This window comes from Lepidothrix coronata, unplaced genomic scaffold, assembly GCF_001604755.1.
Source record: "Lepidothrix coronata isolate B3197 unplaced genomic scaffold, Lepidothrix_coronata-1.0 Scaffold134, whole genome shotgun sequence".
In the NCBI taxonomy this organism is placed as follows: domain Eukaryota; kingdom Metazoa; phylum Chordata; class Aves; order Passeriformes; family Pipridae; genus Lepidothrix; species Lepidothrix coronata.
In genome coordinates this window covers 1387237-1401526 of record NW_016690314.1, presented here as the reverse complement: position 1 = coordinate 1401526, position 14290 = coordinate 1387237, and the positions used below count along the sequence as shown (strand labels likewise).

The 14290-nt window shown below is 47.4% G+C and overlaps 1 protein-coding gene across 2 annotated transcripts; it reads left to right on the top strand.

Annotated features, from left to right (window-relative positions):
- The first annotated feature begins 670 nt into the window (after positions 1-670).
- On the top strand, positions 671-13577 carry EDEM1 (ER degradation enhancing alpha-mannosidase like protein 1). Of its 2 annotated transcripts, none has more exons than XM_017827112.1 (12): positions 671-1035; positions 1782-1854; positions 3241-3344; positions 4147-4318; positions 5458-5641; positions 6130-6304; positions 6854-6974; positions 7397-7567; positions 8169-8242; positions 8930-9026; positions 9765-9950; positions 10872-13577. In XM_017827112.1, exons 1-12 carry the CDS (start codon positions 671-673, stop codon positions 10959-10961), a joined length of 1812 nt encoding a protein of 603 aa, XP_017682601.1. In that variant the 3' UTR covers positions 10962-13577. The 2 variants fall into 2 exon arrangements, with proteins under 2 accessions (XP_017682601.1, XP_017682602.1); XM_017827113.1 differs by lacking the exon at positions 671-1035 and adding an exon at positions 1201-1326.
- The last annotated feature ends 713 nt before the right edge of the window (positions 13578-14290 follow it).

Below are 14290 nucleotides of genomic sequence, written 5' to 3'. Positions count from 1 at the left end.
AGGAGCTGCAAGAGCAGCTTCATCAGTGGTGCTCCAGCCCCTTCCCTGGACACGCTGCAGCCCCTCAGCCTGTGTCTTGTCTGAGGGCCCAGCCCTGGAGGTGCCTCAGCCGTGCCCAGCACAGGGCCCGGGGGCTGTGCCACACCATGGCCGGGACAGCCCCGGGGCCGTCGGCCTCCTGCCCCCTGGGCACGCCTGGGCTCGTGTCCAGCGGCTGCCACGGCACCCACAGGGCCTTCCCAGCCCCCTGCCCCGGCCTGGACCTCCCGGGGGTTCGGGTGACCCCAGGGCAGGACCCGGCACTTGGGCCTGGGACGCTGTGCTTGTCTGGGGACTCTTGTTTGGGGATACTTGTCTGGGGCAGCCGTGCCGGCCCTGTGCCCCCGCCGTGCCCCCGCCCTGTCCCTGCTCCCAGGCGGAACCACCACCGACCCGGGCCGTGCCACGACAGCCCTGCGCCCGCCCCGCCCCTTTAACCGCGCCCGGCACCGCCCTTGATTGACACGCCTCTCGCCCAATCGCCGGCGGCCCCTCCCACCTTCGCTCTGTCTCCACCAATAGCGGCGCGGCGCGGGCGGGCCTCTATAGCTCACCGCCCGCGTTTCCCTTCCGCTCTTAAAGGGGCCGCGGCGGCGCGCGGGCGGTGCCGTTGCGCCATGCGCGGGCGGCCATGCGATGGCGGTCGGTGGTGCTGGGGCTGCTGCTGGCGCGGCTCGGGCTGCAGGCGCTGCTGGCGCTGCTCCCCGCGCTGGCCCGCGGGCTGGGCCTGCACCCCCGCCCGCCCTGCCCCGGGCCCGGCCCCGCAGCGCCCGCCCTGCCCGCGGGCCGCGCGGCGCCGCTGTGGGGGCCGGCGCGGGGCGATGAGTACGAGCGGCGCTACAGCCGCGCCTTCCCCCCGCAGCTGCGGGCGCGCCTGCGGGACGCGGCCCGCGGCATGTTCGTGTTCGGCTACGACAGCTACATGGAGCACGCCTTCCCGCGGGACGAGCTCGACCCGCTGCACTGCCGCGGCCGCGGGCCCGACCGCGGGGACCCGTGAGTGACCGGGACGGGGCTGGGGCGCCCACGGATCCGTAGGAATGGCTGCCGGGGGTGTCGGGGGGGACGGGGCGCTGGGACATCCGTTTATCCATAGCAATGCCCCCGAGGGCTGTCGGGGCGGTGCCGGGCTCTTCCCAGCGCTGGGCGATCAGTGGCGGACGTTTAACGGGAACACGGGAAGTTCCATCTCAGCGGGAACCACGGAGCGGTCTGGGTTGGGAGGGACCTCAAAGCCCATCCAGAGCCACCCCCTGCCATGGGCAGGGACACCTTCCACCAGCCCAGGTTGCTCCAAGACCCGTCCAACCTGGCCTTGGACACTTCCAGGGATGGGGCAGCCACAGCTGCTCTGGGCAACCTGTGCCAGGGCCTCACCACCTCCCAGCGAAGAACTTCCTGCTAATATCTAATCTAAGCCTATTCTCTGTCAGTGTGGAGCCATTTCCCTTTGTCCTGGCACTCCAGGCTCTTGTAAAACGTCCCTCTATGTTTTTCTTGTCGGCTCCCTTCAGGTACTGGAATGAAGTTCTCTCCATGGAGGGCGTCAGAGCCCTGGAACAGCTGCCCAGGGAGGGTGTGGAGTCTAGTGAAATGTCTCCTTCATTGGAGACATCCCAAACCCACCTGGACACATTCCCGTGTCACCTGCTCCAGGTGACCCTGCCTTGGGAGGGGGTTGGGCTGAATGATGTCTAGAAGTCCTTTCCAACCCTAATGATTCTGTGATTCTGTTCTTCCAGCTCCAACCTCAACATCAACGATGTGCTGGGGAACTACTCACTGACGCTGATCGACGCGCTGGACACGCTGGCGGTGAGTCCTTGGGCTGGGGGGACTGCCTGGGACACCCCTGGGACCTGCCTGGGCTGTGGGTGCTCCCCAAGGCTTGGCCAGGGGGTGCTGGGTGTGTGGCAGCCAACAGCTGGATTGTGAGCCAGCAGTGTCACACATGGATAATAGAGTAGTCAGAGATGGGTCAGTAGGGATTTCCAAAAGAGACAGAGGAAATTTTGGAGCTCTTCCTCAAGGCTCAGGTGAGAGCTCTTTAGGGATACTGCCGTCACTCTGGTGCTCAGAAAAGGTGGATTTGAACTGGGTCAGGTGTGCATTGCTGAGAGATCTGTCAGGAGGAGATTTTGTCTTGTTCAAGGCGACTGGAAGAGCTCTGGTTGTTTTGCTTGGCAGAGAGGGCCTGAACTCAGTTTTATGTCAGGAGTACCAATGGTGTGGTGTCATGAGGAAGAGCCCCCTCCTTGAACTTCTTATGCATATTTAGAAGACCCCATTAGGTTTCATTAGTCTCATTTTTGCAACCAAGGCAGGTTTTGGGCCTTTTAGAGTGTCAGGGCTCGCTGATGTGCTGGATCCATGTGGTTTGTGTGTCTCTCCTGTGGTGCAGGAGGTGGCTTTGAGTTATTAAACCCTGCCCATTGCTGCTCTGGGATGGCAGCAGTAGTGAGAAGCTCTCAGTTGCTTGAACGTGGCAGTGCTGAGCAGAACTGAAAGCAGAAGTGAGGGAATATTTAACTGAAACAATATTTTGGGATCTGTGCTTCGTGGCTCATGGTGTGTGGCTGAACAGTGCCTTCCTGTCCTCAGTCGCCAGTGGCCTTTTGGGGCACTGCAAACCTTTTTTTCTCAAATCTAAACCTTATGGTTCCTGGAGTTTTTTGTGTTTCAGAAACTTCTGCATGGGGGAAGCCTGTTTTGCTCCTCATCTGCTCAGATCAAACACATGATGCTTTCCCACTGGGGGTGGGTAATGGGGAGAGCTGGCACATGCTTTTGGTCCCTGTACACCCAGCCTTTTCATGAATTTACCCAAGCAGGGACCTGTGTTTTCTTTCCACATTCCTGCTTCCTTGAAGCTCAGGCTGAATTTCCATCTGTCTCTGGATGCAGTGGAAATGAATTGCTGTAGAAAACTGGCCTGAGGGAGCTCCTGGATGAGCAGTGCTGGGTCAGAAGCCTGAAAAGTTGGACTCACCTTTGATCAAATAAACATCAAATCGGACTTCATTGTTCTGCAGGTTGTGTTATGTTTTCAGCTGAACTTAAGTCTTAAATTAATAGTTCAGGCAGTTTGAACACTCCTGTGCTAAATCTGACTGTTGGTCTAAGATGTGAACTTGGTATTCTCTTCCCCAGCCCTCTTCTGAAGCAACAATTAGACAAAACAGCTTTGTTTTTCTGTTAAAGGTAATGGGAAACTCCTCAGAATTCCAGAAGGCAGTGAAGTTGGTGATTGACACAGTTTCATTTGATAAAGACTCAACAGTCCAAGTTTTTGAGGCAACAATCAGGTACATTGTGCTAAGTTTCAGTTTTAAAACAGTAACAAGGTTAAAGTCTTGGTGTGTGTGATTCAAAGTAAAATCAGTGATAAGGATGTCTTTGGTGGACTTCATTCCATAATTATTCATCCAGTAAGTTGTTCCTTAACCTTCTAAGAAAATATTCCATCCTTCCATAATTAATTCTACTGAGTCAGTGTGACCTGAAGCAGTGAGACAGAGATTGTCTCACCTGTGCTTGGCTTGCAGACTCTGCTTTTTTCTTGTTACTCTTGTAGCAGAGACTCAGATCTGTGCACAGCAAACAACCCTGCCATGGGTTTTCCCTGGTTTTGTTTCCTTTTATGGACTTCTCACTTTCACTTTCATTTCACATGAAAAACAGGCCTGTCTGCCTTGGAAATGGGTTTAGATACTGTCTGATTTTAAATGTTTTCATTTTCTGAGTGTCTTAATCAGTTTTTATTTCTGCTAGGATTTCTTTTTTTCTGAATACTCACTTTATGTAGTAACCTTCCTGCCATTTGCAGGACCAGGGAGGTCTTTACTCCTAAATGCACTTGGCATATTGTTACAAGGAACTGCTGGGTTAGGTAAATTTTGCAGGACCAGGTTTTGGGATAGTGTAGCTGACAAGCAGCATGAATCTACATGTTTTCACTAGTGGTGGGGGGAAAACCAGATCATTTTCTGTAGTGCCTGTAAGGTGCACAAAGTAATAATTCTATTTAACATGACACCTGTAAGGGTTTAGCTGAACAACTAGGTTCAGATCAGACTAAAAAAACCCTGCATTTTCCTTTTCCCGTAGGGTTTTGGGAAGCCTGCTGTCTGCACATATCATAATTACAGACAGCAAGCAGCCTTTTGGTGATATGACCATCAAGGACTACGACAATGAGCTGCTGCACTTGGCTCATGACCTGGCTGTGAGGCTGCTCCCAGCCTTTGAGAACACCAAAACTGGGATCCCCTACCCTCGGGTAAGTGAGCACACCCCCCCTGGGGAAATCAGCTCAGAGGAGTGATTCACCTGTCCAACAACTGGAATTTGTGCCCCTTTTTGTGCACTTGGGGTATTGAACCTTTTCAGAGTTACTTCAAAGTGATGAGGGGAACCTGCCCTAAGTTTTGGTGACACTGGCAATACTTCAGCTACTCCTTATGTGTAGTAAATGTTTTCTTTAGGCTGATTTTTCACTCTGTATTTATTGTTCCCTCTGGGTCAGGAACCATTTGTTTCTGTGCTGTTTGGCTGGAGCATTCCCTGTGTCACACAGCAACAAACAATACTGTCATTAAGAAAGTTAGAAAGAAACACTGTAAAGACAAAGAGTGGAGGAATGTGACTTTATTGGTGACTTGCTGCTGAGACAATTGTGTTACAATAAAACTCATAAATATTTGTCATATGGGCCTTGGAATTTGTAATTTTATTGAATATTGCTCAGTGAATACTCAACACTGTGGTATTCTTGGATGCTGCATCCTCCTGTTTTAAGCAGAGGCAGTTGGCAAGGAGAGGGATGTCAATTCTACTGGAACAACCCTAAACTGTAAAACTACAATTAGCACTCACCTGGCTGCTTTTAATTCCTGGGGACAGCAGTACTGCTTTTCCTCCAGACCTGTCAGGCTGTAGAAACGTGAATTTTCACTTCTGTTCAAAGTCTGGTAAAGCAGTTGAGGGTGGTGTAACTTCCCTTCAACGTTGTGTTCTGTGGGGAAGTGGAGGAGCATTCAGTGAGGAAGCCCTTGGTTTCAAGAGCACGAACTGAGGGGGAGCAGTGCTTGCACCAGCCTTGAAAAACCTGCATATATAGTGGAAAGGATGAAAAAATGGACTGAAATCTGGAAGGATTAGCAAGTCCAAGAGTTGGAAGATTAAGATTTCCCATTTTGAGCATGATGTTATAAAGTGGGAAGATGGATTTCAGGAATTCTACAGGAAACCTTTTTGAACAAGCACCAGTATGTTGCCTTCCTATCTCTGTACACATTGCATGCTATATATTATGCAGAAACTAGTGAGAAGGCTTTCTAATAAATCTGAGAGTGCAGATGTGAGCACAGCTGCAGGAGGTCCAGCCTTCTCCCTTCAGCACTCTGTACCTGCCCACAGGTGAACCTGAAGAAGGGGGTTCCTGCAGACAGCCACAACGAGACGTGCACAGCAGGAGCTGGGTCCTTGCTGGTGGAGTTTGGGATCCTCAGCAGGCTGCTTGGTGACTCCACGTTTGAATGGGTGGCCAGGAGAGCTGTCAAGGCCCTCTGGAGCCTCAGGAGCAATAACACTGGACTGTTAGGTAATCCCTGAGGTGATGCTGTATTGACTGGCTCCATGTTTAACCTGCCTCAGTCTCGTGCCATCAGGCTACAGGTTTCTTCTGTATCATCAGCTTTGTCCATCTGCTTCCTCTGTAGCTTTTCAGTCATGTTCTCCTTGTGTATTTGTGGTTTGTGTTGATCAAGTGGCACTTTGTGAGAAAAATAGCCTCTGAATGACTCCCTAGGGCACAGGTTTTCAAAGATAAATTTGTAGTGAAACTGAAGGTCCTGATTTGTATCCCCATTCATATAATTTAGATTGGCAGATGACTAAAAGTACTTAAAACAACTCCACTTGTGGATGTTCCTTGGTTGAATCCTCTGTAACACTTTATTTGATATTAATATTTGATCCTTCCTCCTCGATACTTTCTGAACACGTAATATTTCCAAGTCTTGACTCATGATGATCTTTCTCTGGTGTACTGGGCAACTGCAGGCTAAACTTTTTTGTCTCTTCTGAAAGGAAATGTTGTGAATATCCAAACTGGCCATTGGGTTGGAAAGCAAAGTGGATTGGGAGCAGGGTCAGATTCATTCTATGAGTACCTGCTGAAGTCCTACATCCTCTTTGGAGAAAAGGAAGACTTGGAGATGTTCAACGATGCCTATCGGAACATCCAGAACCACTTAAGAAGAGGGTATGTTATTTCATCTCAGCATCCATTCCTTAAGCAGTGAATACTCCAGCAAGACTGGATATAATGCTTTGTGTCATGCCCTAGAAAATCTGTGTTCTCTTTTTTTTCTTTAAAAAAGAAAACCTTATTTCCATGGTAGTCAGAGTGGAAATAAATTTTAATGCTCTTTTTACTCCTTACTCAGCTGATCTGTGCAGCATTGTGGGTGCAGGGAAGTTAAACTGGTTCCTGTCCCAGTTTTTAACTGTTAGGCTCAGAGAAGGCTGTGGCACTGCAAAGGAGATGTGTTAAATTGGCTGGTTTGGCTCTTTCTGATAGAGATTCTTCGGACAAAACTTTAGGATTTGATATACAAACATTTATGAATTAATTTTTCTGAGGGCATGACTGATGTTTTTTCAAAATTACTTTGAGCCCAGCACTGTAAATCTGTGGCTCCTTTGCCACCAGCAAAGCTCTGTCTTTGCTGGTGGCAGAGCTGTGAAGTGGAACATGCATTGTGTTCTTCTAGACTAGAGAGTATTTACCTGTCCTTCCTGTTCCTGGCAGTCGAGAGGCCTGCAATGAAGGTGAGGGTGACCCTCCCCTCTACGTGAACGTGAACATGTACACGGGCCAGCTCATGAACACCTGGATTGACTCTCTGCAAGCCTTTTTTCCTGGGCTGCAGGTAAGCTTCCATTCTGTTCAACACCAGGTAGAGGGATGTCAGAAAGGCTTGTTCTGATCCTGGGCTGGGAGTGAGCTGAGCTTCCAGCTGTGGGTTTGCGTCTGGCTGCTGTGAGAAGTGTCAGCTCAGCCTCTGCGTCAGCAGAGCAATGTGGGCAGCCCTGGCCTGTGCTCTGCTAGATTGGAGATCCTTTACACTTCTCTCATTTAACCTCAGCATTTGTATTCTGTGCTGTGAGGCTGAGCTCTGCTAAAGCTTTTGCTGCAAAGGAATTAATACATTAGTGCTTTTTTTTGGGGTTGGGGTTTTTTGTCTCTTATGAGGGGAGTGTTTAATTCTGTGCCGCATTCTCATTCAGAGCAGAGAGCGATTTGCTGGCTTGCAGCTTTAACAGGCATGTTTATGGCTGTTGTTGTGCCCAGGTGTTGATAGGAGATGTGGAAGATGCTATTTGTCTCCATGCTTTTTATTATGCCATCTGGAAACGTTATGGAGCTCTCCCAGAAAGGTACAACTGGCAGCTGCAGGCGCCCGACGTTCCCTTCTACCCTCTGAGGCCCGAGCTGGTGGAGTCCACATATCTTCTCTATCAGGTAAGTGACTCCTCTGACATTACAAATCACATTTTGGCAAAAATGGTTTTGTTTAGAAGGCACTTTTTCCACCCTTAACCTCCAGCCAGATGAAATTTGGTGCCTCTGGATCCGCCTGTTATGTGGAGGTCTCTGTTCAGGCACCAGGTTGTTGTGCAATGTAGTTGCTGTGCTGTTTGCCTCAAAAATAGCCTTTTCTATAAGACAGGCAAAAATGAGACTAAACTTTTTCAAAAAGCTGCTGGCAGAGTTTTACAAGGCAGAGACTTGTGACTTCTTTATCAGAATTGTGAAAGTAAATGTAATAGCATTCCTTGCAATACTGTCCAGGCACAGTCTCCAGCTGGCAGAAGATGCAGTAAACTACAATAACTGGCTACCAGAAAGTTATCAAAGAGTTTGGATTTACTACAGGTTTTACTAGGATTTGCACTAGAGCAAATGTGAGAAGCTTGCACAGACTAATCCAAGTCATGTTCTTGTAAAGATAAGTTTGCAGTGATACACGAGACTCTGGTACCACGAGGCCTTTGTTGTAAGTGTTATTTTTACAAGATTTCAAAACTGCTGACTCTAACTCTTGTCTGTCTTCCTTATTTAGGCCACAAAGAACCCGTTTTACCTTCATGTGGGAATGGATATTCTGCAGAGTTTGGAAAAATATACAAAAGCAAAGTCAGTCTTCAATGTTCTTTGTCTTCTCTCACTGCTATATATATATATATACATTTTATTATACAAATATTATATAGAATCCAGTCTGCCACATGTAGGTAAACCAGAAAACCCAACCCTCCATGAAAGCCACAACTGATGATTTATTTATTGGGCAACTATTTCTTTCCCATCTGAAAGTGCAATTATGGTCCAGTGGCAACTTTTACATTCAGAATTTTATAAGTGCCTTTGAAAATGTATTATTGATGACTAGTTGCTAAAAACTGGTGAAAATAGTAGCTGGGATTTTTCCCATGGATCCTTCAAGAATATTTCTAACCTCATGGCCCCATGGCCCCATTTAGCAAAACTGGAGGTATGACCTCTAAGGCAGCTTCCATTTCTGAGCTTAGACTCAGAGGGAAGACAGTGATTTTTTTTTTTAATTCATTATTGTTAATTTACTCACTTTGTAGACAAACGTGTACTAACTGTTGGACTATTAAAACCTTGCAATTAAGTGGGGTTCACATGATTACAGACCCATCAGAACACCAGAACCAATAATCAGGGAGTGCAAGAGACTTGTTTCATTTGAACTTCACCCCTGACAGCTGGAGTGGTCTGAAGTAGAGCAATATCTGGGGAGCACTTTGAGACCAGAATAGGTGGGAACTAAACCCAGCCCAATGTTAAATCTTGCAGGTGTGGCTATGCCACGTTGCACCACGTGGTAGAGAAGACGAAGGAAGATCGAATGGAGAGCTTTTTCCTCAGTGAAACCTGTAAATATTTGTACCTGGTATGTGTATGTTCTTCATTTCCAGGCTGCTGTGCACCACCATGGCAGAGGGAGGAGGCAGGAGGTTGTTGACTATTAATTAGAAACAGTTGGGCTCAAGGCAGGGCATCATTAAGGAGAAGCTGCTGGGCTCTGGGGAAGGGAGGGGTTTAGCTGTTGGGGGGTGTCAGTGTGCTCCTCTAGCTCTGATCTCACCCCAGTCTCTGAGGGTTGGCAGCTGCCCAGGTGTGGTGTCCTGAACCTGGAGAAGCTGCAGGTGGTGTGGGAGAAAGCTGGAAGGAGGGAGCAAAGGGAAGGAAGGTGCTGCTCAGCTCTGAGCCAAATGGCTGCTTGTAGGTGTCCTGCCTCACAGCAGCCTCTGGTTTCTCCCCACTGGGCTTTGGCAGTCACAGGAGGAAGCATTTGGGCTGACATTGCCTGAGCTGTTCTGAATCTCCTTTAGTGCAGAAAACCAAATAAATCTGTGACTGAGCAGGAACAGTGGATGCCAGCCTAGAACTGCCTGCACAGAGCAGCTTAGAAAAACAAGGGCAGTTTAAGTTGCGTGAGAAGTTTTGCTTCTGCTCCCCTTTGATTTTTCACTGCTAAAATCATTCCCTTGCATTGAGACTATTTATTTCCATTTGCCCTAACGTTATTTAGCAATAAAACCTGTTTTTCTGTGTGTTTTTAACTTGTTGCTGGGACATGAAAGATGTTGCACACATACTATACCTGTCTCTCCCATCTCTTGTTTAGTTGTTTGATGAAGAGAATCCAGTGCATAAATCTGGAAATAAGTTTATGTTTACTACTGAGGGGCACATTGTGTCTGTGGATGAACGTTTTCGGAACTCCCTGTGGGAAGACATCCTCCCTGGGGAAGAGGACAGCGCAGAGAAAACCAAACCCAATGAGTTGAAGGCAGCCAACTTCAGCTCCAACGTAAGCAATGCACAGGCTGGTCCTGTTGGGGGGCTGGGGAAGGGTGAGGCAGTAGAAAAAGAGCCATTTGGAAGTGTTACTGTAGAGCTCTGCAGTGTTTCCTTTATAAATGTTAAATATCTAAGAAACTCCCTTGTGGAAAGCACTTTCAGCAGCTGAGTGAATGGGTTGGGATCATGTGTGTGATTATATTGAAGATGAAACCTGTTCCCTTTGGAATATTTTGCAGCAATTTTTTCTTCTTTGTTAATTTATTTCCAGTTATTTTTCCCTTCCCCTTTTCTTTGCCCTTAAAATTTTCCACTCTTGCTGTCGGGGAGAAAAGCAGAAGGTCATTTAAATGAAGTTTTTATTTCCTCAGAGTGGTTTTGAGGCCTGTAAAGGTGACCTTTCTTAGCCAGGCCTCAACTGAGCACAGAGCTATGGCCCCAGTGCCAATCACCAGCCAAAACAGATCTGGTTTTAACTGTAGAATGACAGAATGTTTTGGGATGGAAGGGACCCTAAAGATCACCAGTCCAACCCCTTGCCGTGGGCAGGGACACCCTCCACTAGCCCAGGTTACAGAACAATGTTTTTAAATCCCTGCCGGTAGGTTCTGGGAGAGTTCCTTTCCTCCTCCCCCCAGTCCTCCAGAAAAAGAGCATTATTTTAAACATTCACAGTTGTCATAGTGAAGGAGGTCTCAGTTGAACAACAAGCTGTGCTGTGTGTTTGGGAGCTGCAGCCTGCACTGAGGAGACACTTGCTGCTCATTTGTGGGGTTTGCGATGGAAGTTTGAGAAGAGTGAGGGGAAGGTGGGACAAAAAGAGCTACAGTTTTCTGTACTGGGAGGAAATCTGCTGAAAGGATTGCAGCAGGGGGTAGGCTTGCCTGGTTTTGGATTGGAGTTTTTAAGCATACTCTCGTTTTGTTAACAGTGTAACAGAGTTCCTGACGAGAGGAGGTACCTGCTGCCACTGAAGAGCAACTACATGAGACAGATCGATCAGATGGTGGGACTGATCTGAGGGGCTCTCCAGAGAAACCTTGATCAGGAGGAGTGTGGGATTTATCTGCAGACTTTCCTCCCCCTTCAGCTACTCACCTGAATCCACTGAGTCTCCTGGGTATCCCCTGTGCTTGTTGTCAGTTCTAGACATGAAGGGAGATCGAGTTCAACCTTCTGAACTGTGGTAACTTCACAGGCCACCTGAACAGAGTGTTAAGACTTCCTATGAAAAATGTTGTTGCAAATGAAGGCTGAATAAGTTTTAAAAGAAAAAGAAAGCAAATTGGCACATGCCACTTAGCTACCTCTTTGTAGCTGTATTACAAATGTCCCTCTAGAGAAGGGTCTGCTATTTAATTTGAAGTGATCTCGGGGTTGGGGAAGGAATGGGAAAGTGCAATTTCTTACACCAAGTTGAATTATAGAATTATTCTGACTAGCAATACACAACCTTAAGTACTACTCAGGTAGGAGCCCACTGGGTTTTGCTGAAACAAAAATGCTCCATTTAGTCTTGAAAAGATAACTCATGGTGGTGTAAAAAGCTCTTGGTATAGTCTGATATCCCTCATACAGCTGTGTGGAACTTGCAGTGTTGCAAGAGCCTGTAGCTATAGAAACCAGTGAGAAAACAAATCCAGGTGCCTTTTTGTAAGGGAATGGGGGGAGGGAAGGGGGAAATTGCAGAGCCACTCAGCTTTTCAGGCAGCTGAGCACTCAGCTGAGCAGAAGTTCCCAAAGTTTCCTTGTTTGCCATGTTTTAGTGCCTTTTCAGGAGACTGCTGCTAAGAACTGCTGTAACAGTACATGAAGAACAAACTATTTCACATTCCTGACAGCATTGATGTGTTAGTGCCTTACGTTTTCTTCACTAGCAGGGGAAACTCAGCTTCCTAAGGAAGATGGATACAGTATTTCTAATGAGCTGGTTGCAAGATACAAAGGAACCCAAAGCCACTTAAAAAGAGATGATTTCCCCCCCTTTTTCTTTTTTTTTTATTGTAAGATACTGGAAAAATGTCATCTGTGAACCTTCAGGAAGGAGGCAGTTAAGGGATTGAGGGATGGCAAAAAACTGAGGCCAAAACAACTTGTTCTAAATGTAACAGGTTTTTTTTCCAGTGGTTCCCCGTTGCTTACATGCTTTTAACTTTTGACTACAGTTGTAGTAGCAGAATGTTACTTTTGGGTTAATTATTTTTTAAATTGAAGCTTAAATACAAGGACAAACTTGGTCTGTATTTTCACCTTCTTACAACAGCATTGGTTTTCATAAACCACGTGTTGCAATTCAAAACATTTCTAATAAATATGAAGTTTATGCTGAAGAGGTTATTGGAATCTTTTAATATACAGACATATCTCAGGGACTTGGTTGTAGGATCTTCTATTCCATGAGAGTTGAATCTTCTATTCCATGAGAGTTGAATCTTTCATTCTAGCAAAAAAAATTGAATAATCAAGTCTTCTCAGTCTTATTGTGTTGTTTTAAGGGGTGAAGAGTTGGAGGGGGGAGAGGGAAATATGTTAAAATTTCCCAAAACATTGCAATAGAATGGGTTGCCTCGATGTTTGAGCAGCTGGCAATTCCAGCTCCTGTAGACTTGGACTTGCAAACATATCACTGGAATGTCTGAGTTGCCTGTTTCAAAGGAACACATGAACTGAAGGTGTTGTGATCCCAAGAGGTGCTGGGGGAGGCTCAGGGTGTTGGTTCCTGCCCCGTGCTCGCTGTGTGTGCTCGGGTCTGTGCAGGGCTAAGGGAGTGCAGAGGATGGATAAAGGGAGGGAAGGACTTCTGCCCACCCAGGGAGGCAGGAGGCAGAGATGTCTGGGCTCTGAAATCCTCTCCTGGGCCAGGACTTGTAATCCAGCTCTGGAGTGAGAAGTGTTGGTAGTGTGGAAGCCCAGCACAGCATCTCACAGCAATCAGCTAAAACCATGGAGTAGCAGATGCCAGGATGGACATGCCCTGGGTGTGGTGGTGGCATTTTCAGGTTTTGGTTTGTCCCTGACTCCCAGTTCAGCTCTGAGTGTCTGTGTTACACCTTCCCATCACCTCTCAGTGTTTTGTGCCTTCTGAAGGACCCAGGGGAGGGGTCCTGCCCAGTGTTATGCACAGATCTGTTCCAGAGTTTTCCTCAGAGAATTCCACTCCTGTGATGAAGTTGCACAACTATTCTGCCATCGTGTTTTCCCTTGTTTGATTGCCAGAAAGAGTGAAAGGAGGCTGTGGAATGGGAGCAGCACAGGCAGATGTTTCAGCCTTTCAGCCAAATATGATCAGCTTCCCGTTAGGAATTGCTTTGGAATTTGTGTTGCCAGGTGATGTGACAGTCATCTTTCAGTAGGAATGGTCTTTATCCTCAAGGAGGCTGGTGCTGACTAAGTGGTAAAAGACTCTGTGTTCCTTCAGGAGCCATTTCTTCCTCTTTGTTTTAAAAATGCTTGGGTCCGTTTTTACTCTGTAGCAGGGCACATGTTATGCACTAAAATGAGAACTTTTGTGTAAGTCAATGATATCCAAACAAAATTGATAACACTGCTGGAATGACTTGCTGAGACAGGCTTTTGTATTTTGTAGTATCATGTGCAATATCAAGTTTTCCTAATTAAAAGTGCCATGTATGCTTAATTGTTCTTTATCCATGAGGTATTTAATGGAGGACAGGAGATTTTTGAGAGGACCAAATATACTTTCATGAAATGTCCTGAATTTTCAAAACTTGGCTTAGATTTTACAAATCTGCATTAAAAAAATAGTGTGTTTGACCACTTTCATGTGTGTTTGTCTTTATAGGGTAGTTCTTGTAAGGCCATCATGGTGCTTGCAGGGGATTCCCCTGTACCTTCCGTGTGCTGGATTTTCCTGTGGTTAGATCAAGGAATGGCTCCGACAGGCCTCTTCCTTCTCCCCCTGCCCCCTTCCACTTTCTCTGCATTAGGATTTGAGGGGCATCTGAGAGCAGGGATTGCTGTGGGATGCACTGAACTCTGCAAGCATCGAGCTTTTGGTACCTGAGGCTGAGCAGGTCCTGACCTGCCTGTGGTTCCTGATGCTGCCCTGTCCAGTCCATGAACAACCTGCTGCAGGTGGGAATTCTGAGAACCTTTGCTGGGCCCTTTCCAGTCGATGGACAAATACCCTGGAACACAGCTCGTTGTGCTTGCAAACAGAACCATGGAAACAGCTGTCTGACCATCACTTTACTGCTTTTCTTTGGCTCTTTTTCCCTCCTGCATTTGTTCTCTGTTTGTTTGACTTTCTCTCTTGTGTTGTTTCCTGGTTTATAGTCCTGATCCAAAGGTTCTTGAAGCTGACAGGACTTTTGCTGTGTCTGTCTTGAT